Here is a 25,068-nt window from a genome sequence, read left to right on the forward strand (position 1 = left end):
GTGTCAAACACCGATAAATACGGGTATTTACATTTGTTTTTACCTGCTATGGCCGGCCCCGCCACGGCTCGAGCAGATAATCGCATGTTTTCCAGGGGGGGAAGTATCGCTATATCACAAAATACAAAAATCGCGATTAGATTGCTTTCGCGATATATATCGTGCAGCCCTACTATGTACATTTCTGTATTTATTTGTATGATGTTAAAATTTAATAAATATAAAAATAAACAACGAGTTACACAAAAAATCTAATCAGTGACATGAGGTAGTTGAGATGTTCGTACCTTTGGGAGCCAGGTTGAGTAAATCTCCAGGACGGAAGGAAATCTCTTCTTCTGAAGTTGCTGTGAAGTCATATTCGGCTCTTCCCACCACATGGTCATCCTCTCCTTTTGCCCAGTTTATGTTTTCTATAAAACAGATTCATTGTCAAATAAGCAGGAAAAATTGACAATGTGCCTGTATGTAATAGATTTAGTTTAAAGTAACTTTTCAGTAGAGGAATTTTACAGCTTTTGCTATTGGTTATAGCCAGAACACAGCGATAATAGAAATCTACTTTTTGTTCCTCCAGAACCCTGAGAAGAAATGGAGGCCTGCTGGAAGACATGCTAAATGACCAGTTCGGTGTGTGTTCATATAGTGCTGCACGGGTCTACAATATAACTGATGCTCTCAATACAATTTCATTTCATATCCTGTTCAGCAGAATGAAGCATCTGGCTGGTGCAGTAAATTACAGATTTTGCCTGTCCAGTCATTCATACTGGGAGTTGTAGTTTTGCAACAGCTAGAGGTGGACTGGTTGGTTCTCTCTGGTAGCTGGAGATGTCCTTTTTTACTTTCATCCATTGTCTGCATGGGGTTCATTGTCATCTTTGTGTATATATATATATATATATATATATACACACATACATGCATACACACATATATATACATATATATGCAAATCGAAAAATGTTGCAGTATCTTGTAATACCTTTTTTATTGGACTAACAGAGTTTTGTAGAGACAAGCTTTCGGGATTTCTCCCTTTATCAAGTCCAAAATTCATTGTGCGACAAAATTGAAGAAAAAAAATGTAATTTTGTAAATTTTGGGGGCTTCCGTTTCTACGCAGTGCATTTTTCGGTAAAAATAACACCTTATCATTATTCTGTAGGTCCATATGGTTAAAATGATACCCTACTTATATAGGTTGGATATTTTCGTACTTCGGAAAAAAATCATAACTACATGCAGGAAAATTTATACGTTAAAAATTCTAATTTTTTTACCCCTATAGCTTTTTTATTTTTCTGCATACGGGCCGGTTTGAGGAATTATTTTTCGTGCCGTGATCTGAAGTTTTTATCGGTACTATTTTTGTATTGATCAGACTTTTTGATCGCTTTTTATTCATTTTTTCATAATATAAAAAGTGAACAAATATACACTATGTTGGATGTTGGAATTTTTTTGCGCATACGCCATTGATCATGCGGTTTAATTAAAGATATATTATTGTAGTTCGGACATTTCCACATGCGGCGATACCACATGTGTTTATTTTAATTTACACAGTTTTATTTTATTTATTTTTTATGGTAAAAGGGGGGTGATTCAAACTTTTATTAGGGAAAGGGTTAAATGACCTTTGTTAACTTTTTTTTTTTGCAGTGTTATAGGTCCCATAGGGAGCTATAGCACTGCACACACTGATCTTTTACCCTCATCCCTGCAAAGCCATAGCTTTGCATGGATAGGCGAGATAGGGGCTCGATTGCTCAAGCCTGTAGCTCAGGCTTGGAGCAATCAAACGCCGATCGGACGCGACGGAGCAAGGTAAGGGGACCTCCGCTTGCGTCCTAGCTGATCGGGACATCGCGATTTTATTGCGATAGTCCCGATCAGCCTGACTGAGCTGCCGGGAAGCGTTTACTTTAATTTTTAGACATAATGATTGGTGCCGCACGCTATTAGCCCAGGGTCCCGGCAATCGTTAGTAGCCGGGACAGACCCGGTGTGATGCGAGGTCACGGTCTGACCCCGTTTTAAACACTGGGACCGGGCGTACAGGTACTCCCTTCGTCCTGAAGGAGTTAAGACAATAGATGTGGAGAATTCAAACTAAGATGGGCCATAAATTGTCCTGCTATAGGAACATAGAATAAATAGATAAGGATGAGAAAAAGGGGGAGGGAGGGGGGAGCAGGGTAGAGACTGATAATTAGCAGGATATAGTGAGATGTAAAAGAGAACACAGTGCAGGTTATAAGAGAATACAGTACAGCACAGGTTATAAGAGAACACAGTACAGGTTATAACAAAATTTTGATAATGAGATAAGAAACTCAAATCCACATTAAGTCCCCTGTTTTTCGAGTCAAAAAACAGTATCATTTTGGCTTCAAATGTCTTTCTCTCTTGTGTGTTTTTGAAGTTCCCTCTCAGTATCCTGATTGTAAGGTCATGTATGGAGTGGCCTGTTTGGGTAAAATGGTGTCCAACTGGGGGGCAGTAGTCCTTTTCTTTATGGCGGTTGATGGAATGTCTGTGTAGGTTCATCCTTTCGTTGAGTTTCCGTCTCGATTCCCCAATGTAGCATCCCATGTCACACTTGGTGCATTGTATCATGTAGACCACATTTGGGGATGTGCAGGAGTATAGTCCCCTAATGTTATAGGTCTTGTTGTTGTGGGTGGCTTCCATCTTGGTGCAGATATGTTGGCAGAGTTTACAGCGAGGTTTGGTGCAGGGTTTGGTCCCATTGTCTGTGCCTGTTCTTTCTGTAGGTAATTTTCGGCTGATCAGCTTTTGTTTTAAATTGTGTGGTTGTCTGAAGGCCAAGATGGGAGGTTCAAGGAAGATTTCTTTTAGCATCTCATCTTCAGCCAATATCGGCTGCAGGTCCTTGATAATTCTGCGCATTTCCTCTAGGGCGGGATTGTATCTGGCTACCAGTGGTACGCGTGATGATGGTTGTATCTCTCTGTATTGTAAATTCATACAGGACACCACTAGTTTCACCAATGTATTGTAAATTCTCCACATCTATTGTCTTAACCCCTGCATATTTGTGAGATGTAACCTGTGTCTTCTGCTTGTGAGCTTAGATTTGCTTTGGACTTGATAAATTAGGATAGGGGATACGTTTTTCAAGACTAGACTATTCCTTTAAACATCTTTATGAAACAGAATAGATTGGCCGGGATCCACTATTACTGGGGCAACACTGCAGTACTTTGCACCATCTGTACTCATAGTACAGAGATTGATAAAGGGGTGCCTAGAATTTGACCTCCTCAGATCTAATATAGATTGCCTATCCTGAGGATAAGCTGAAAGACTGAGGAAAAATTTGACTGCAGGGGCACTTCCAACCAATCTGGGATTCAGGTGTACAGTAGTTTCAATAGCTCAATTTGAAAACTTGGTAAAAAGTACAAATAAAAGAAATAAAACAAAAATACATGAAACGACATCTCGTGGCAAGACGCGTTTCGGGAGGGTAATCTCCCTTTATCAATTGCAAACAAGAAAGTCGTATCCTGAGGATAGCCATCAATTCTGTATGAATAACCCTTTAAACAACCCTAGATAAATTAATTCATCTTGCCAATAACAGCAATAAATAGTGCAGTGTAGAAACTTACCTTTTCTTGCGGCCTTTCTTTTTTATGAATACTTGGTGAAGAGGTGTGTTTTTTTGGCTGTCTATTGGACTTCTTTGGTTTTTGTTTCCTTCCTGTTAATAACAAATCAAATATTTGATGGAAAGATTAATAGGCACTAAAATGGAGTTCTAACCCATCACATACATATTCACAGGGAATCTTTGCAATAGATTTAAAAATATTTTTGTACAAATTTTTTTTAAACTTTTTATTACTGACATAAAACACAGTAATCACAGTACAAGGGATTACAACCTGTCCGTTCAGACAGGTACATCGTACCAATGCCAGTCAATGGAAGAAAAACCATAAATGATGGTAAGTGTAATACTATATAGTGGCAATAAAAACAAAGGGTCTATTATCACGGCTGAATTTCTGCCAGCGGAATTCCGCCTGAAACGAAAGCCCAATACACTTCCATGGGATTCCGCACTAACGTTGACACTTCGGAGGGATTTCCTTGCGGGATTTCCGAAGGGTCAACGGGAGTGCGGAATCCCATAGAAGTGTATTGGGCTTTCATTTCAGGCAGAATTCCGCTGTGTGAATTGACCCTAACATGCAGGACTTTGATACTTACTTACTGATAAGGCAGGTTTATTGGCTATGAAGTGGTCAGAAGGTTTGAATACATGACAGCAGAATGAGGAACATTGGTAAAGTTTGGAGAGGCTATAGGTTAACATTTTAGGAAACTATGTGAAAAAGCTGTGTCCATTTCTTTGCCAGGTTCCCATATATCCAGTAGTCTAGCAAAATTGCTCTCCAGCGTAGTCTTGCTAGATCAAAAAGAAAAAAAATGTACAAAGCATTTTTTGCTCCATGCCAGATTGTCCAAAGGTCTGGTACTGTAATTCAATTCAGCCAATGGGGCACCAGATGGGACGCTGGGGGCAAAGCATCCAGCTTGTTGCACTCAGTGTTTCCATTTGGGGTGGATATAGATAGCCAGGTATAAGGGAACCCTGCCTTACATCAAAAACATTCATGTAGGCAGTTTTTAAGACAAATCTTCAATTGTTCACTTTTGGAAAGCAATGGAGAAAAATTATGGGGTTACTTAAAAGGGAACTCCAGTGGAAATGTTTTTTTTTTTTTTTTTATCAACTGGTGCCAGAAAGCTAAACAGATTTGTAAATTACTTCTATAAAAAAAATCTTAATCCTTCCAGTACTTATTAGATGCTGAATACTACAGGAAAATTATTTTCTTTTTGGAACACAGAGCTCTCTGCTGACATCATGACCACAGTGCTCTCTGCTGACATCTCTGTTCATTTTAAGAACTGTCCAGAGTAGGAGAAAATCCCCATAGCAAACATATGCTGCTCTGGTAAGTTCCTAAAATGGACAGAGATGTCAGCAGAGAGAACTGTGTTCCAAAAAGAAAATAATTTCCTATGTAGTATTTAGCAGCTAATAAGTACTGGAAGGATTAAGATTTTTTTAATAGAAATAATTTACAAATCTGTTTAACTTTCTGGCACCAGTTGATAAAAAAAAAAAAAAAAAAAGTTTTCCACCGGAGTACCCCTTTAATATGTAGTTATGGTTACAGAGGTGCTCCTCAGATTAAGTCCATAGGATTCTTAGATGTTTTGCTGACAATGTATATAAAATGTCAGACATCAGGTTCAGGTACAGCAGGTTCATCTCTATGGGGCTGGTGAAATATGTAGTTTTTAGTTTGCTTTGATATAACCATACATTTCAGTGTGTTTGCTACTGTCTACAAAGTAATGAGGGAGACAAGTTAAATGGGCACTCTCATTAAAACTAATTTTTGCTATTGCACTTCTTATGGTAAATAAAAAATCTTTCTAATGTACTTTGTTTAAAAAAAAAAAAAATGAAGTTTTCTATGTTTCATTTGTGTTTAAAAAAAGCTGCCACTAGGTGTCTTCCTACATGTCCAGAGCACATTTCCCACATCTCTTGTACAGACTTTGGACTCCTGCTGGCCTGGCAGAAGTTCAACATCAGGAAATGCAGTCTGAAGTGCTGAGGGGTGTGTGTGCAGCCTTAGCCAATCATAGCTTATCTCACACACTGAACTGCTCTGGGCTGTGTGTAGTAGAGCGAGGGAGGAAGTTCTCCCCTGATTGACTTCAGATGATGTCACAGCCTGCTGGGTAACGCCCCTTCCCAGTCTGAGACTGAGTAGAAAATACAGAGCAATATCAAGGTAGAAAACTAAAAAATAATAAAAATAAAGGCAGGGGGTGGTTTATCATGATGGGGGCAGTGAACTGGGAGGATTATAAAATGTAACAAGTTCATGAGAGGTACTCATTAAGCGATCAAGAAGCGCACCTGGTTTTTTTGATATTTCTTCTTCATCTCCAACCTCGTCTTCTGTCACCTCAGATCCAGTAGTGTAGTCATCGTCTTCTGAGAGCAGAGACTGTTGTTTCTTGATCAGAAAACAAATAAGTAAAAATATAGCGAAGTCTATGTTATACTATAGAAAGAGACATTTGCGTATAAACCTAGTCTCCACTACTTGTAAACAGTTTACTCCACCAATCAACAGACCTAATTATTTTCCCCTTGTTGTTGGGCTAGCAACTTTATGGGTATGGAATCTCCTAGTCTGACAGAATGTTACAACTGTGAGCCTAAGGTTAAGGCAACTTTCTAAACAGCCCCTGCTAAGAATTCCTTTACCATTTAGCTGCTACATAGAAAGATAAAATAATCCACCTTTCAGCTAAAGATAAAATCAGGGAGGGGGTTACAAAGCAGCTTGGAGACAGGAAAGAAACCTTGATGATGGCTCAAAAAGGCTGGAGAAAGAGAGGAAAGCAGATGCAAAGGAGCCTTCAGGGGAGAATTAAATAGGCTGTGTACAAGTGTAAACAGAAAATAGAGCTCACACAACACACTGCAGGGGCTGTAGAAGAGAAACTAAGGAAAATGTTTAATTAAAACCATTGGAGAATATGTTTCTTGCTCCATAACAAAGAATAAAACTTTTTAATTTTCAAACGGTGGGGCCAGTTTCCCAAAAATAAACGTCACATGATCATAGCGTATTACTGTTAGTTTCTGACACCTAACAGGTAAGCAGCCCAGTACAGCGTATGACTTACATCATACAGAAGGGAAATAGCAGAGCTGATACTAGCATACACAAGCAATATTATGACTCACAACGCAGCCTTTATTTTCTGGGATGACTTTATGAAAATAGCAGGAAATCTTTTGTTGATTTGTAGATGACTATTACACAAAAAAAATGTGTGAATCTGTAAAACTGTAACATACAATGTTGGCTCCACCTCCACTTTATAAGACAAGTGGTGCACTATCTATACTGCCAATCTTTTAGGTGCTTGATTAAGGGAATTTTGTTGCACTACATTTACTGTAAGTCAGTAAGAAATCAGAAGTTTAAAAGGGGAAATGTATTGTGGGTGGTGTAGGTGAACAATTTTCCTACACCTTAAAGGGGTACTCCGCCCTTAGACATCTTATCAGCTGTCACGCCCCCTCCCATAGACTTGCATTGAGGGGGCGGGGTGTGATGTCACATGGGGGGCAGGGTCGTGACTACACGATCTTCAACCCCCGTGGTTGGGATGGACTTAGCGTGAGGACCTCCAGCGGTTCCGGAAGCCGCTACAGGTGGGTGCCGCAGCAGAGATCCCGGGTGTTCCCAGATAGGGATAGGATAGGGGATAATATGTCTAGGGGCGGAGTACCCCTTTAAATTTGTGTGGTGGTGATGTATATGTGCACCAAATTTATATAATGGTGCAGGACATGTAAAAAATATGGTGCCAGTACACAATTTTTTGAAATGACACTTCAGCATACCAATTTGTATGGTACCTCTTTTGCGACTTTTACAGCAAATGTTTAGCCTAAGTGTTTAGCCCAAATTTGTGTGACTCTTTACTAATGCTTTCCACAGCCAGTTTTGTAAGCCAGGTCATGACTGCTGTAGATTTGAGACACATTGAGGGCTTTCTGACTTTTTACCAAAAACTTTGCAAATAATAAATTCCAGACCACTGAAGAAAAACAACTTGGGGAGATTTATCAAAACCTGTGTAAAGGCAGCGTGGTCCATAGCAACCAATCAGATTTCTGATTCATTTTTAAAAGGGCCTCTGAAAAATGAAAGAAGCAATCTGATTGGTTGCTATGGGCAATGGCATCACTTTTCCTCTACACAGGTTTAAATAAATCCCCCCTTCCCTTGATTTAAACATTTCCACACAATGATAAGATAGTCTACTTAAAAAGGTGCAAAAATTTAGAGCAAAAATATAGTCTACATACAAATGATAAATTTCCCCCAAAGAGTTTGGGCACTCCTTATGAGAAGGATTCTTTAACCATAAACAGATCACAATATATTCCCCTGCTCCGATACCCAGTGATCAGTAAAAACATGGCAGCAATTGCTTTGCAGCACCTCCATTAGTGACATTAAGAATAATATTGGTCTCGTTGAATTTAAGGGCATTCAATTTAATGGTTATATGTAATGCAGGCAGGGCCGGTGCAAGGATTTTCATCTACACAGGTGAAGGCCATTAGTTACATAGGTATTCCAGCCCCCTTCCCCCCAAAAAATAAAACTTTAACTCCCCTTCCCTCCACTCCACTTCCTCCCTGAGGTCCGGGCTCCGGTGCAGGACTTCTTCAGCAAGCCGCGGGTGAGGACGTCATCTCATCGCCGGCAGCTTGCTGAAGAAGTCCTGCAGTGGAAGTGCTGTGCCGATCTAAAGTATAGGAGCAGAGAGAAATGCTGTTCCCTGCTTCTTAACAATACTGTAAGTGGCGATGCGTACATCATATGCTTCGCCACTTATTTTAATTTGGCAGGGGGGGGGGGGGGGAAGGGGGGCGGAGGGGGTGCCTGTGGTTCAGAGTTTTTTGCCCCTCCAATGCCTGCACCCTAAGGCAGCTGCTTGAGCTGCCTTTGTATGCACCGGGCCTGAATGCAGGAAAAGACAGGTCCTTCCTGGTAACAGACTCTCTATGCACTCTTCAGTCAGCCAAGAGATAAGGATTGTGAACAAGAACCCCCTGTAGCAACTCAGAATTCTCTAATATGGTTTATGACACTTTTAAATTAAACAACCCCTTAAACAGCAGTTGCAATAAGCAAAGTGTTAGGAAGGCAACCTCATCCAGGTAAGACGGATATTTGTCACTTCTACTTACCAGCTGAAGACTGAAGTATTTTAATAAAAGAAACTAACCCACCAAAAGGGAAAGAAGAAGAGAGACATGAAAGAAAAGAGAAGACAGAGGTAATAGGTATTAGACTGCGGATAAATGAATATCGCTAAATACAGGAGTCACCTCCCTTTTTGTGGACAGTATTTACTTTGTATTACAAACTATTCTGTATGAGGTCTGGAATGAAGGCAGAACATTAAGCCTAATACACTGGATTATAGTGCAGGTGAACCATATTAAAATGAGATATAATTTACCTGGATCCGTGGTCCGGTTGCAGAGAGACCTGTCATTAACCACAATGCTTATATCAATTGCAATGGAGGGGGGCCAGGCACAGCCAGCATCCTTGCCTCCTTCCTCTCTGCTCTGATATGGGAGCAAAGGGGAAGAAGGCAGGGATGGCTAGGTATGCCAAGTCCCGCCTCTATTGCGCAAAGACAGCAATTAAAATATTAGTTATAGAGGCTAATAAAGGGTCTATCTCCAGAAACGGACCGGGGATCTGGGTGAGTTATACCTCACTTTAATCTGGTTTACCCGCACTATAACCCTGTGTATTGGGTTTAGTGTCGGACAAACCAGCTTCTAAACTAGACAACTTCTTTATGAAGCAGACTGGAATTGAAGGGTATCTTAGAAATGTTAGGCCAAAAGGTTGGCCAACAATGGGTACCCCCCCCCCCCCTCAAGAGTACAAAGAGTAACTACCACAGCCGCTGAAATGTTGTTGATGCATTTTTGGCCCAAAAACATGCCATTTGGCAAGGGGGTTATTGTTCTCGAGGTAGTCTGTCAGTGGATTTTTTGTGCAAGATAACAAGAAAGTGTGAGCTTAGTGTACAGAATTAACAGGTATTCTAACCTCTAATACTAATTACCTACCCCAGAGGTTGCCCCTCCCCACTTTTCCCCATGATGCCAAGAACTGGGACATGTTTTGGAATGAAGTGGTAGGTCACGCTCCATTTAATGTCTATAGAAGGTGTTGGAGATAGCTGAGCACTGTATTCAGTGACTGTACCCGGTGTCTAATCTGCCCGGTCCCCACACTCAGACATTATACCCGATTTTACATTATACCCTAGTAAGTAGAGGATATGTGTAACAGGCTGGAATACCCCCTTAAGGGCCAGTCCTCTTCCTCATTTATTTTGTGATTATACTAGAGGTTTTAAACCTATGCAATATGTGTCTGAGATTATCAGAGACTCACAGCATTAATCTCCGCTGTCTTCTGTGCACATGCTGCGCTCGGCTCTATTTGGACATCACATTCATGACTTTTATCTTGACTTAGGCTAATTCCAGAGTCCCTGTGTAGAAGCACAAAACTGAGGTATAACCACTGTAAAGAAATATGGATTTGGGTTAACTAATGTATAGAATAAAAATATTTACCCATTTGAGTCTTTAGAAAAAGGAACTACTATAATATCCCTTCTCTGTAAGAGGTCACATAGTAAGTTCATAGAACTCTTTGGTGCATCTCCTCCGGACAGACCAATAACATGATCTCGGACTTTACAACCCTGGTGAGCAACAAAGCACGGTTTAATAATCCTTGTTAACAAATAACACTTCACAAAAATATACATATTCTAGATTTCCAATTGCATAAATACAATTTTGGTAAGTGGAATAAAAAACAGTCTTTGCTAAAGCACAATGATCCCTGTCAATATTGTAAAATAATTCCAAATAACACTGTTATACAACAATATATTATCTTACTGGGGTTGATAAAGTATCTCCCATAAGTGAGTCCACCCCTTACATTTATGTAAATATTGTATTATATATTTTCATGTGACAGCACTGAAGAAATGACACTCTGCTACAATGTACAGTATTGAGTGCACAGCCTGTATGTTACGCCGAGCGCTCCGGGTCCCCGCTCCTCCCCGGAGCGCTCGCAGCGTTTTCTCATTCGCAGTGGCCCGGTCAGACCTGCTGACCGGGTGCGCTGCGATATTACTCCCAGCCGGGATGCGATTCGCGATGCGGGACGCGCCCGCTCGCGATGCGCATCTCGGCTCCCGTACCTGACCCGTTCCCCGTCTGTGTTGTCCCGGCGTGCGCGGCCCCGCTCCTTAGGGCGCGCGCGCGCCGGGTCTCTGCCATTTAAAGGGCCGCTGCGCCACTGATTGGCGCAGCAGGCCTAATCAGTATTCTCACCTGTGCACTCCCTATTTATACCTCACTTCCCCTGCACTCCCTCGCCGGATCTTGTTGCCATTGTGCCAATGAAAGCGTTTCCTTGTGTGTTCCTAGCCTGTGTTCCAGACCTCCTGCCGTTGCCCCTGACTACGATCCTTGCTGCCTGCCCTGACCTTCTGCTACGTCCGACCTTGCTCTTGTCTACTCCCTTGTACCGCGCCTATCTTCAGCAGTCAGAGAGGTTGAGCCGTTGCTGGTGGATACGACCTGGTTGCTACCGCCGCTGCAAGACCATCCCGCTTTGCGGCGGGCTCTGGTGAATACCAGTAGCAACTTAGAACCGGTCCACCAGCACGGTCCACGCCAATCCCTCTCTGGCACAGAGGATCCACCTCCAGCCAGCCGAATCGTGACAGTAGATCCGGCCATGGATCCCGCTGAAGTCCCACTGCCAGTTGTCGCCGACCTCACCACGGTGGTCGCCCAGCAGTCGCAACAGATAGCGCAACAAGGCCACCAGCTGTCTCAACTGACCGTGATGCTACAGCAGCTACTATCACAACTCCAGCAACAATCTCCTCCGCCAGCTCCTGCACCTCCTCCGCAGCGAGTGGCCGCTTCCGGCCTACGATTATCCTTGCCGGATAAATTTGATGGGGACTCTAAGTTTTGCCGTGGCTTTCTTTCGCAATGTTCCCTGCACTTGGAGATGATGTCGGACCAGTTTCCTACTGAAAGGTCTAAGGTGGCTTTCGTAGTCAGCCTTCTGTCTGGGAAAGCTCTGTCATGGGCCACACCGCTCTGGGACCGCAATGACCCCGTCACTGCCTCTGTACATTCCTTCTTCACGGAGATTCGAAGTGTCTTTGAGGAACCTGCCCGAGCCTCTTCTGCTGAGACTGCCCTGCTGAACCTGGTCCAGGGTAATTCTTCTGTTGGCGAGTATGCCATCCAATTCCATACTCTTGCCTCCGAATTATCCTGGAATAATGAGGCCCTCTGCGCGACCTTTAAAAAAGGCCTATCCAGCAACATTAAAGATGTGCTGGCCGCACGAGAAATTCCTGCTAACCTGCATGAACTTATTCATCTGGCCACCCACATTGACATGCGTTTTTCCGAAAGGCGTCAGGAGCTCCGCCAGGATATGGACTTTGTTCGCACGAGGCGTTTTCTCTCCCCGGCTCCTCTCTCCTCTGGTCCTCTGCAATCCGTTCCTGTGCCTCCCGCCGTGGAGGCTATGCAAGTTGACCGGTCTCGCTTGACACCTCAAGAGAGGACACGACGCCGCATGGAGAATCTGTGCCTGTACTGTGCCGGTACCGAACACTTCTTGAAGGATTGTCCTATCCGTCCTCCCCGCCTGGAAAGACGTACGCTGACTCCGCACAAAGGCGAGACAGTTCTTGATGTCAACTCTGCTTCTCCACGCCTTACTGTGCCTGTGCGGATATCTTCTTCTACCTTCTCCTTCTCTACTATGGCCTTCTTGGATTCCGGATCTGCAGGAAATTTTATTTTGGCCTCTCTCATCAACAGGTTCAACATCCCGGTGACCAGTCTCGCCAGACCCCTCTACATCAATTCTGTTAACAATGAAAGACTGGACTGTACCGTGCGTTACCGCACGGAACCTCTCCTAATGTGCATTGGACCTCATCACGAAAAAATTGAGTTTTTGGTCCTCTCCAACTGCACTTCCGAAATTCTTCTTGGATTACCGTGGCTTCAACGCCATTCCCCAACCCTTGATTGGTCCACAGGAGAAATCAAGAATTGGGGTACTTCTTGTCTCAAGGACTGTCTTAAACCGGTTCCCAGTACTCCCTGCCGTGACCCTGTGATTCCCCCTGTAACCGGTCTTCCTAAGGCTTATATGGACTATGCTGACGTGTTCTGCAAAAAGCAAGCTGAGACTTTACCTCCTCACAGGCCTTATGACTGTCCTATTGACCTCCTCCCAGGTACTACTCCACCCCGGGGCAGAATCTATCCTCTGTCTGCTCCAGAGACTCTTGCCATGTCAGAGTACATCCAGGAAAATTTAAAAAAGGGGTTTATCCGCAAATCCTCCTCTCCTGCCGGAGCTGGATTTTTTTTTGTGTCCAAAAAAGATGGCTCCCTACGTCCTTGCATTGATTACCGCGGACTTAATAAAATCACGGTAAAGAACCGCTACCCCCTACCTCTTATCTCGGAACTCTTTGATCGCCTACAAGGTGCCCACATCTTTACCAAACTGGACTTAAGGGGTGCTTATAATCTCATCCGCATCAGGGAGGGGGACGAATGGAAGACTGCATTTAACACCAGAGATGGACACTTTGAGTATCTGGTCATGCCCTTTGGCCTGTGCAACGCCCCTGCCGTCTTCCAAGACTTTGTTAATGAAATTTTTCGTGATCTCTTATATTCCTGTGTTGTGGTTTATCTGGACGATATTCTGATTTTTTCTGCCAACTTAGAAGAACACCGCCAGCATGTCCGCATGGTTCTTCAGAGACTTCGAGACAATCAACTTTATGCCAAAATGGAGAAATGTCTCTTTGAATGTCAATCTCTTCCTTTCCTAGGATACTTGGTTTCTGGCCAGGGACTACAAATGGACCCAGATAAGCTAGCTGCTGTATTAGATTGGCCACGCCCCTCCGGACTCCGTGCTATCCAACGTTTTTTGGGGTTCGCCAATTATTACAGACAATTTATTCCACACTTTTCCACTATTGTGGCTCCTATCGTGGCTTTAACCAAGAAAAATGCCAATCCCAAGTCCTGGTCTCCCCAAGCGGAAGACGCATTTAAACATCTCAAGTCTGCCTTTTCTTCTGCTCCCGTGCTCTCCAGACCTAACGCATCTAAACCCTTCCTATTGGAGGTAGATGCCTCCTCAGTGGGAGCTGGAGCTGTCCTTCTACAAAAAAAATTCTTCCGGGCATGCTGTTACTTGTGGTTTTTTTTCTAGGACCTTCTCTCCGGCGGAGAGAAACTACTCCATCGGGGATCGAGAACTACTGGCCATTAAATTGGCACTTGAGGAATGGAGGCATCTGCTGGAGGGATCAAAATTTCCAGTTATCATATACACTGATCACAAGAATCTCTCCTATCTCCAGTCTGCCCAACGGCTGAACCCTCGCCAGGCCAGGTGGTCGTTGTTCTTTGCCCGTTTTAACTTTGAAATTCATTTTCGCCCTGCCGACAAGAACATTAGGGCCGATGCCCTCTCTTGTTCCTCGGATGCCTCTGAAGTAGAGCTCTCTCCGCAACACATCATTCCTCCTGACTGTCTGATCTCCACTTCTCCAGCCTCCATCAGGCAAACTCCTCCAGGGAAGACCTTCGTTTCTCCACGCCAGCGTCTCGGGATTCTCAAATGGGGACACTCCTCGCACCTCGCAGGCCTTGCGGGCATCAAAAAATCCTTGCAACTCATCTCTCGTTTTTATTGGTGGCCGACTCTGGAGACGGATGTTGTTGATTTTGTGCGGGCCTGTACTGTCTGTGCCCGGGATAAGACTCCTCGCCAGAAGCCTGATGGTCTCCTTCATCCTCTGCCTGTCCCCGAACAGCCTTGGTCACTGATTGGTATGGACTTTATCACAGACTTACCCCCATCCCGTGGCAACACAGTTGTTTGGGTGGTCGTTGATCGATTTTCCAAGATGGCACATTTTATTCCTCTTCCTGGTCTTCCTTCAGCGCCTCAGTTGGCAAAACAATTTTTTGTACACATTTTTCGTCTTCACGGTTTGCCCACGCAGATCGTCTCGGATAGAGGCGTACAATTCGTGTCTAAATTCTGGAGGGCCCTCTGTAAACAGCTCAAGATTAAACTAAACTTCTCTTCTTCTTATCATCCCCAATCCAATGGGCAAGTAGAAAGAATTAATCAGGTCCTGGGTGACTATTTACGGCATTTTGTTTCCTCCCGCCAGGATGACTGGGCAGATCTTCTACCATGGGCCGAATTCTCATACAACTTCAGAATCTCCGAGTCTTCTGCTAAGTCCCCATTTTTCGTGGTGTACGGCCGTCACCCTCTTCCCCCCCTCCCTACCCCCTTGCCCTCTGGTTTGCCCGCTGTGGATGAAGTGACTCGTGATCTTTCCACCATATGGAAAGAGACCCAAAATTCTCTTTTACAGGCTTCATCCCGGATGAAAAGATTTGCCGATAAGAAAAGAAGAACTCCCCCCATTTTTGCTCCCGGAGACAAGGTATGGCTCTCCGCTAAATATGTCCGCTTTCGTGTCCCCAGTTACAAACTGGGACCACGCTATCTTGGTCCTTTCAAAGTCTTGTGCCAGATTAACCCTGTCTCTTACAAACTCCTTCTTCCTCCTTCTCTTCGTATTCCCAATGCCTTCCATGTCTCTCTCCTTAAACCACTCATCATTAACCGCTTCTCTCCCAAACTTGTTTCTCCCACTCCTGTTTCCGGTTCTTCTGACGTCTTCTCCGTGAAGGAGATTCTGGCCTCCAAGACGGTCAGAGGAAAAAAATTTTTTTGGGTGGATTGGGAGGGCTGTGGCCCAGAAGAGAGATCCTGGGAACCTGAGGACAACATCCTGGACAAAAGTCTTATCCTCAGGTTCTCAGGCTCCAAAAAGAGGGGGAGACCCAAGGGGGGGTGGGGTACTGTTACGCCGAGCGCTCCGGGTCCCCGCTCCTCCCCGGAGCGCTCGCAGCGTTCTCTCATTCGCAGCGCCCCGGTCAGACATGCTGACCGGGTGCGCTGCGATATTACTCCCAGCCGGGATGCGATTCGCGATGCGGGACGCGCCCGCTCGCGATGCGCATCTCGGCTCCCGTACCTGACCCGTTCCCCGTCTGTGTTGTCCCGGCGCGTGCGGCCCCGCTCCTTAGGGCGCGCGCGCGCCGGGTCTCTGCCATTTAAAGGGCCGCTGCGCCACTGATTGGCGCAGCAGGCCTAATCAGTATTCTCACCTGTGCACTCCCTATTTATACTTCACTTCCCCTGCACTCCCTCGCCGGATCTTGTTGCCATTGTGCCAGTGAAAGCGTTTCCTTGTGTGTTCCTAGCCTGTGTTCCAGACCTCCTGCCGTTGCCCCTGACTACGATCCTTGCTGCCTGCCCTGACCTTCTGCTACGTCCGACCTTGCTCTTGTCTACTCCCTTGTACCGCGCCTATCTTCAGCAGTCAGAGAGGTTGAGCCGTTGCTGGTGGATACGACCTGGTTGCTACCGCCGCTGCAAGACCATCCCGCTTTGCGGCGGGCTCTGGTGAATACCAGTAGCAACTTAGAACCGGTCCACCAGCACGGTCCACGCCAATCCCTCTCTGGCACAGAGGATCCACCTCCAGCCAGCCGAATCGTGACAAGGACATTTTAAACCTACTAACTTTTGTGCATAAAGTTATAATTTTGTAACAGAAGTAAAGCAAAATCAAACCTATATAAGTTGGGTATTATTTTATTTGTATGGACCTACAGAATAAAGATAAGGAGTCATTTTTACTGAAAAGTGTGCTGCCTAGAAACCAAAGTCACCAAAGGTACAAAATGCAGGGTTCTTTTTTTTCAATTCAGCCCCACAAATATTTTATTTCTGGGTTTTACCATAGATTTCATAGTAAAATTATTGATGTCATTACAAAGTAAAATTGGTGGCGCAAAAAACAAGCCCTTATGTGAGTCTGTAGGTGGAAAATTGAAAGCATTATGATTTTTAGAAGGTGAGGAGGAAAAATCGAAAGTGCAAAAATTAAAAAACCTGTGGCCCTTAAGGGGTTAACAGATTATGAAAAACTCACATGAGCTTAGACAGCAAAGGGCTGAATGCACATGCTGGGAATTGTAGTTTGGTAAGATCAGGAAGGCCCCTTTAAAAAACATGTGCAGGAAGGTAAAAACATTTTTTACCCTACAAGACTGTGGTCCTCCCGACTCACCCATCCCCGGCGCTAATACAAGCAAATGTCTGGCAGTGAGAAACTTTATTTACAGCTCGTGTACGCTGTTTTCCTGAGCCAGGTCTGACTTTGCTTATATTTAAGAGTTTTTTAAGCGTGAAGCGACTTTTGTGCAAAAGTTGCACTAGATAAATTCAGGAATACTGCATGTTCCAAAATGGAAATAGCATACCAATGCAAGATTTGTAGATTTTACTTTTCTCGCTTGTCTGTTAAAAAGTCTCCCATAAATGCAAAATGTCTCACATTTTGTGAGACAATTCATCCACTTGGCAAATGAGGTTTAATGTGGATAAATGTAAAGTTATGCATCTGGGTACTAATAACCTGCATGCATCGTATGTCTTAGGGGGGATTAAACTTGCAGAGTCACTGGTAGAGAAGGATTTGGGTGTACTTGTAGATCACAGACTACAGAATAGCATGCAATGTCAGGCTGCTGCTTCCAAAGCCGGCAGGATATTGTCATGTATCAAAAGAGGCATGGACTCAAGGGACAGGGACATAATACTCCCCCTTTATAAAGCATTGGTACGGCCTTACCTGGAATATGCTGTTCAGTTTTGGGCACCAGTCCATAAAAGGGACGTTGTGGAGCTGGAAAGGGTGCAGAGACGCGTGACTAAACTAATATGGGGCATGGAACATCTTAGCTATGAGGAGCGATTAAAGGAGTTACAATTGTTTAGTCTTGAGAAGAGATGTTTAAGGGGGGATATGATAAATGTATATAAGAATATTAATGGCCCATACAAAAAATATGGAGAAAAACTGTTCCAAGTTAAACCCCCCCAAAGGACGAGGGGGCACTCCCTCCGTTTGGAGAAGAAAAAGTTTAGTCTCAAGGGGCGACACGCCTTCTTTACCATGAGAACTGTGAACTTATGGAACAGTCTACCTCAGGAACTGGTCACAGCAGGAAAAATGTACAGCTTTAAAACAGGATTAGATACATTCCTGAAACAAAATAACATTAATGCTTATGAAGAAATATAAAATCCCATCCCTTCCCCAATATTGCGCCACACCCCTACCCTTCAATTCCCTGGTTGAACTTGATGGACATATGTCTTTTTTCGACCGTACTAACTATGTAACTATGTAATTATAAGCAAAAAGTAAATAAAAAATGCATAAATCCTTTGATAAATGTCTCCCATAGGGATTTCCACCTGACATTACAGATTAAACTTAAAACTGTCTGTTCATTCAAGTCTCCGGTAGAGACTCAATCAAAAGATAAGGGTTTCCTAACCCAGGGGTTCTCAACCATGGGTACGTGCACCCCTAGGGGTACGCCAAAAGTTCTACAGGAGTACGGCAATTCGCTGACAAATACCGGCCATGCATTGTCCAGTATTTGTCAGCGCAGAGCAGGGTCGCGGCGGCAGCTCACTATACTGTACAGCGGCCACCTATTGGAGTGGCTGCCGGGCCTGACATGTGACATCCCTGACGTTGCGCGGAGGTGCCGGCACAGCGCAGAAGGGCATCACCTGTTACTGCGGCCCTCCGAATCCCGACGAACGGGATAGACACAGGCCTGGTAAGCATGTTAAACTAAGTGTAACACCGCAGTATGGGAGGGTGTTATTGTATGTATCTCATATATTGGCCCAGGGGGATCGGAGGGGGGAATAATGGCACACAGAGATTAAGATGGAGGAGGGGATAATGGCAAAAGAGGATTAAGATGGAGGAGGGGATAATGGCGAGAGGATTAAGATGGAGGAGGGGATAATGGCAAAAGGGGATTAAAATGGGAGGAGGGGATAATGGCAAAAGGGGATTAAGTATCGCATTAGTAAGGTAAGCAGATGCCATTATGAAATTAAGTACTTTTATTACTTATTTTGTCCGCGGGTACCCCTCACGCGTATGTTCCGCACAAGGGGTACTCGTGGACATACTTTCATCCTTTGGGGGTACAATCACAAAAAAGGTTGAGAACCACTGTCCTAACCTACTGCTATTGTCTAATGGAGCAAGTTACAGAGATTGTCAAAGTACCTTTATTATATGTCCATGATGCATCGTTTTTATAATTAAAGGAGAAGTCCCATGTGGAAAAATGTATCCCCTATCTATAAGGGAGAGCTGGAGATACACGGGAGGAGCGACCTCCGCTTTATGCGCGAGGAGAGCCAGAGCACTGTACAGGAGATCCCAGGGGGTCCCAGCGGTTGGATCCCCTGTGATCAGACACTTATCCCCTATTTTCCTATGTGGGACTTCTCCTTTAATTAATAGTGCAGTGGGGTGTTACTTTACCCTTAGGTGCAGTGATCCACCCTCTCCTAAAGTCTGGTACTTCCAGACATGAGTAATATCACTAACAAGGATAAATATTCATCAGGAGGCATAGTTACAGAAGTAAGCAGGCGGATCACTGAACCAACTTCTGTGCACCAAACAGGTTAAATTGCATATTACTAAAAATGGATTTAATAGAAAAATGACACGATGGGGACACATAATAAAAGGTACCCAGACACTGTACATTCTCTATTTGACCTTACTAGCAGGTTAAGAAGCTTTAATACAAATGAATTATGATTGCTGTACAGTAATACAAGATAAGCAGAATTTGTAAAAAGACAAAAAAAATAATATTACGTATTGGATGTGGGTGAATTATAACACTTTGGAAATATTATACTAGCTGAACAAGGTACAGCAGTCGGCACAACCGAGGAGCACTAAGTCTTCCACACACTAATGGGTTAAGAGCAACAGCTCTCAACAGAATGCAAAGTTCTAAGAAACAAGTCCATAATGAGAAGAAGAAGAGGCACTCACCAGGTAAAATGCACAATTCCATACTTTTTTCAGTGCAGTAGTAGCATAAAACCTGAAGAAGGTTCAGACACCAGGGTCCACAGCATGGATACAGCTATAACCTTACTGTGGACCCTGGTGTCTGCACGTGCTTCAGTTTTATAAGGTAACCATGAATGAAAGAATCAGCGTAACAACTTTATTAAACATATATAAAATTGACATACAGCATTAAAAATTCATAAAGGTAAAGACAGTATCAAGAAAGAAAAGATGAGGGGTATACTCCAGAGTATCCAGGGCAGGTAGTAGGGACACAATCATTGAATATATGGTAGCCTAAGTATGATTCAATCCAGGGTGGCTGCATACAGCAAGCATGGATATATACATATAAAGCCACTAGTAAACACCATATATAGATAACATAATAAAAAAAGCATAGGTATAGGAAACAAGTTGTGCACCCTGTATGGAGATGCACGTTTTTGCCCGTTTGCTTAGTCAGGGGGCATGTATACACCCCCTGATGAGGCATTGGTATAGGAAACAAGTTGTGCACCCTATAATACACGCCCCCTGATGAAGCAAACGGGCAAAAACGGGCGGTTGGGACTGAGGTGAGGTATCTCCATACAGGGTGCACAACTTGTTTCCTATACCTATGCTTTTTCATTATGCTATCTATATATGGTGTTTACTAGTGGCTTTATATGTATATATCCATGCTTGCTGTATGCAGCCACCCTTGATTGAATTATACTTAGGCTACCATATATTCAGTGTTTGTGTCCCTGCTACCTGCCCTGGATACTCTGGAGTATACCCCTCATCTTTTCTTTCTTGATACTGTCTTTGCCTTTATGAATTTTTAATGCTGTATGTCAATTTTATATATGTTAAATAAAGTTGTTACATTGATTCTTTCATTCATGGTTACCTTGTGGCCTCTTTTTTGGTGGCCATAGGACATAGTATCTATAGCCTGATCTATTTTTGTGGTGCTTCAGTTTTATGCTACTGCTGTACTGAAAATAACTGTGAAATTGTGTACTTTACCTGCCTCTTCTGCGTGACATTCTGCCCATGGAAATATCAGACTATTCAGCTATGCAGCACTTAGGACCTAAAAAAGATATTTTGAAATGGGCTCTTTTTGTATTTTTGAATAGACCACCAGCTATAACTTAACTATGTAAAAGATGGATTTCCTTCAATGATCCACAAAAAGACATTTGAGAATAAGCACCACTGTCAATAAATATATGCTCCTAATCTAAAAGAAAAAAAAATAAATAATACAGGCTGCATACTTCATTCATTGCAATATGAGGCAGACAGGAGAAGACTTGGATTCCTGCAGCCCTTTACCGCCCTTCTGCAGATGTCAGCTGCAGGAGGTGATACATAAATTAGAAAATTAGATATGACTAGATAAATACACAGATATATAAATAGACAGATGTAAAATAAATTGAATGTCTTACCCAAATCAAATTGCAAGCTGTAAGTGTCTGTCTAGACATCTCACTATTCAATACAGTCCTGTGATCACAGCAGCCTTCACACTGATTCAGATAGGCACTCTCTCCCTGTCTGTAGTGTGAGAGGGGCGTGGCCAGAAAAGTGTACTGAAAGGGGAGGAGTTACCAATTTAAGGCTTTGTTCACATCTGCATGGTCACATTTGTTTTCTTGTTTTGTCACAGGAGTAGAAAGACAAAAACGAAGACGTCCTATCTCTTTCACACAATGGACACCAACAGAATATGGTGGATTATGTTGACTTGTGAAAGGATCCATTAAGTTCCGTTGTGGTGTCCATCTTTTTCACGAGAGAAACAGTACTGCATGCCGCGCTATTTATCCTGTCCAATATGACAGAATCTGTGGATGAGACTCCAATTGCTCATGATCAGAGCTTTTGTGAGTACCAGACTTGTAGAAAGAGTGACCGAGCTTCAGCTTCACTTGATCTGCTTCATGGAAGACCATGCTGACAACTTAAAGGGGTATTCCGGCTTTATACATCTTATCCACTATCCAAAGGATAGGGGATAAGATGTATAATGGCAGGGAACCCGCAACTGGAGACCCCCGCAATCTCGGTGCAGCCCCCAGCATTCTGTGCCAGGTGCTGCCTCCGAGATGGGACATGACGTCGCGGCCACGGCCCCTAGTGATGTCATGCCACGCCCCCTCTGGATAGGGGATAAGATGTATAAAGCTGGAATACCCCTTTAAAGATCAGTAAGAAGGTGAGGTCTGAAATAGAGACTGCTGTGCTTAGAAGGGAACGGTTTCACAAAAGGATGAGGATCTGAGAGCACGGTGAAGTTCTGGAGATATTCTTTAATAACCTTAGCTCCTATGATCTAAAAGGTGTCCAAACTTCAATGCACCCCCAAACTGGATGAATGCATGTATAATAGAACAAATGAGCTTCATAAAGTAATACAGAAAATAAATATACTAAGTAGGAAAGTAGTAGCAGGCAAGTATCTCATTCCTCATAGCTGTAGAAGTGGCAAATTCTTACCAAGAAGCATCAAACGCTGTTTTCACGATGTGGAGTTGGCCACGCCCCCTCCCATAGAATTGCATTAGGGTGTGGCTGTGATGTCACGAGGGGGCGTGGCCGACCCTGCAGCGTGAAAACAGCGTTCCGAACGCCGGCCAATGGAGTACCCCTTTAACAAATCCAATACCCGTATAGATCAAAACACAATTACGGTACCTCTTTAGATGAATATCCCGGAACAAGTCTTGCAACACTGTCCCAGTTAATAGGCTGGGGGACCCCCACCAGGGAATACAGAATCATGTCCAAAACCATCTGGTTATTGTCATAGGGAAAATTATTGTTCTCTGAATACCCCCGACTCATCTTGTCTGATATCAGCTAGAAAAGATAAAGAACAGTAACAAGCACCGTAAACAACAACATCTGTAATAAATATAGCAAGAAAGTGATATTTGCTATAAATGTACAAGTTTTCTATTGTTTTCGGACTTCATTCTGTGAATTGCTATATACTTGGTCATATAATACGCAGTCTTGGTAAAAGAACATGCAGTAAAGCCAACAGTAATATGTTTAATAGCTGTAAGGTTACCTGTGCAGAGAAGAAGGTGCGGTGCTGAGAGAAGAATGCTAGCACAAGGTCCCTGCAGTACGCCAGAGGAAGGATGTGTAGGCTGGCACTGCAGACAGGAGAGGATGCTGGCAGGGTGGTACTTCCAGCCGCTTCATCCAATCATACCAGCCCTGTCTCCACAAACCTGGGACGTGAAAAAGGGCAGAACCCGTGTCATTCCAATTAGTGCTTCTATATAATGTAGTGACAGGATGGCAGCACTGCTTCTCCTAAAGGACGCACATGCTGCCAGCCTTGTATAACCCTTTGGCTGCCAAGACAGCTGCAATGCAGAAAAAAGCAAAGAATGAACAAAGAAAGCTGTCACATTAATAAAAAGGCTAATTTCTTTTTTATTGCACAGCAGTTCTCGGGGAAGTCATGTGAACGCGTCTCCTTACTGCTGTGATTTATGGAACGGAACATCTTCCATGCAAATTGGATTTCAGTAACCTTGTCACAGCGTTCGTCTCTGGGATGGGAATAGGATTATTTTCTCTCTCATCGTGTATACGCTCTTGGTTTTATAGTTGACATTTGTGACTTTTACAATACTGTGTATTACCTTTAAAGTGTACCCATCAGATCCAACAAAATATATCACTCAGTACCTAATCCTGACCATGTACATCTCATTTTTATGTGTCTAGCACCTTTATTTATAATTTTATTACACTTTTAATTTAGCTCACTAGTCTGAATTCCTATCAAGGGGAGGGGGCGTGGTCTCACTGTGCAGGTCTCCGCCCCCTCCCTCAGTATGTTGTCTGCTCACATCTCCCCTAGCATTAGCTAAACTACAACTCCCAGCTTGTCCTCACTGACAGTAGCGGGACACAAGCTGACAGTCGGAGGATTATTCCTCCAGCTATGAGCCCTGTACTCACAGCTGTCAATCAAGGAAGTGTGTCCATGACATAGGTGATGATGCATGGACACAGCAGGACTAGTATGTGTCCAAGCAGGCAGGGGGTGCAGTTGTTTGACTGGCATTTTCTGTATGAAATACTGAAAATTTTCTAATGAAAGCAATTGTAAAACCTATTAGTTTTACATGCTATACAACATATCAAAAGTTGGTGTATCTGACAGTACCCATTTAAGGAAATGTAAAGGAATCTATTAATACAACATATGATTATCGATAATATTAACCCCTCCATGACCTGACAAAGTTGTTTAAGGGCTTATTTTAGTGGGACAAGTTGTACTTTTCACTTCATTTTTTATCATACAGTATAATGTATTAAAAAAGCTAGTAAAAAATCAGATGTAGCGCAAATCTCATAAAAAATATGGAATTGCGTAATCCTGACTATAATGGGGCCCATCAGACCGGGAGTCACCTCTGTGTGCCCCACGCAGTTCTCACAGCCCTGTTCTCCGGTTACCTTCACGATTGGAGCCTAAAGTTACCGTCTAAGCGGTGAGTGCAGGATGCCTTTTGTATCTTAATCTGTGCAAACACTTAGTCTACTTTCTGTCATCATCCTAGCACCTTTGCACCGCTGCTATATTGGATCCACCCCCATCACCTGAGAAACAAGCTTCTGATATATTGATTGTTTGACCAATATATATGTGTTAGCAGTGGCAACCAGATTTCTTCTAGAGTACAAGAATGTACACAGGGCCCAGCTATAACTACCAATCAGAGGGGTAACAGCAATGAAACTCGGACCAATCGTAACTTTTGACATATCTGTGCGGCATGTCAAAAGTCAATTTTAATGATTGTAATGCTTTAAATGTTTTGTTATACAGTCATGGCCGTAAATGTTGGCTCCCCTGAAATTTTTCTAGAAAATGAAGTATTTCTCACAGAAAAGGATTGCAGTAACACATGTTTTGCTATACACATGTTTACTCCCTTTGTGTGTATTGGAACTAAACCAAAAAAGGAAGGGAAAAAAAGCAAATTGGACGTAATGTCACACCAAACTCCAAAAATGGGCTGGACAAAATTATTGGCACCCTTTCAAAATTGTGAAAAATAAGATTATTTCAAGCATAAGATGCTCCTTTAAACTCACCTGGGGGCAAGTAACAGGTGAGGGCAATATAAAAATCACACCTGAAAGCAGATAAAAAGGAGAGAATAAAAATAAAAAACGTCTCGTACGGCTGTGTTTCCAAAATGAAGCCTCCAGCTGTTGCAAAACAACAACTCCCAGCATTGTCAGACAGCCACTGACTGT

The 25,068-nt window shown here is 43.4% G+C and overlaps 1 protein-coding gene across 1 annotated transcript; it reads right to left on the reverse strand.

Moving 5' to 3' along the window:
- Positions 1-287: 287 nt before the first annotated feature.
- On the reverse strand, positions 288-23,241 carry LOC130362744 (SANT and BTB domain regulator of class switch recombination-like). Its single transcript, XM_056567693.1, has 8 exons — positions 22,850-23,241; positions 22,471-22,635; positions 10,262-10,392; positions 10,077-10,176; positions 8,843-8,875; positions 5,978-6,077; positions 3,642-3,733; positions 288-413 (listed from the first exon to the last, which is right to left on the reverse strand). The coding sequence occupies exons 2-8, from the start codon at positions 22,618-22,620 to the stop codon at positions 405-407; spliced, it is 615 nt and encodes a 204-aa protein (XP_056423668.1). The 5' UTR covers positions 22,621-22,635; positions 22,850-23,241; the 3' UTR covers positions 288-404.
- Positions 23,242-25,068: the final 1,827 nt, after the last annotated feature.

Source organism: Hyla sarda, chromosome 3 (genome assembly GCF_029499605.1).
Source record: "Hyla sarda isolate aHylSar1 chromosome 3, aHylSar1.hap1, whole genome shotgun sequence".
Classification (NCBI taxonomy): Eukaryota; Metazoa; Chordata; class Amphibia; order Anura; family Hylidae; genus Hyla; species Hyla sarda.

Coding starts and splice junctions, on each gene's coding strand:
- LOC130362744 (XM_056567693.1), bottom strand. CDS start 22,620: ATGAGTCGGGGGTATTCAGAGAACAATAATTTTCCCTATGACAATAAC. Junction 10,177..10,261: donor TTTTCTAAAGACTCAAATGG/GTAAATATTTTT, acceptor GCTTCTACACAG/GGACTCTGGAATTAGCCTAA. Junction 8,876..10,076: donor AGACAGCGGAGATTAATGCT/GTGAGTCTCTGA, acceptor TTGGTGGGTTAG/TTTCTTTTATTAAAATACTT.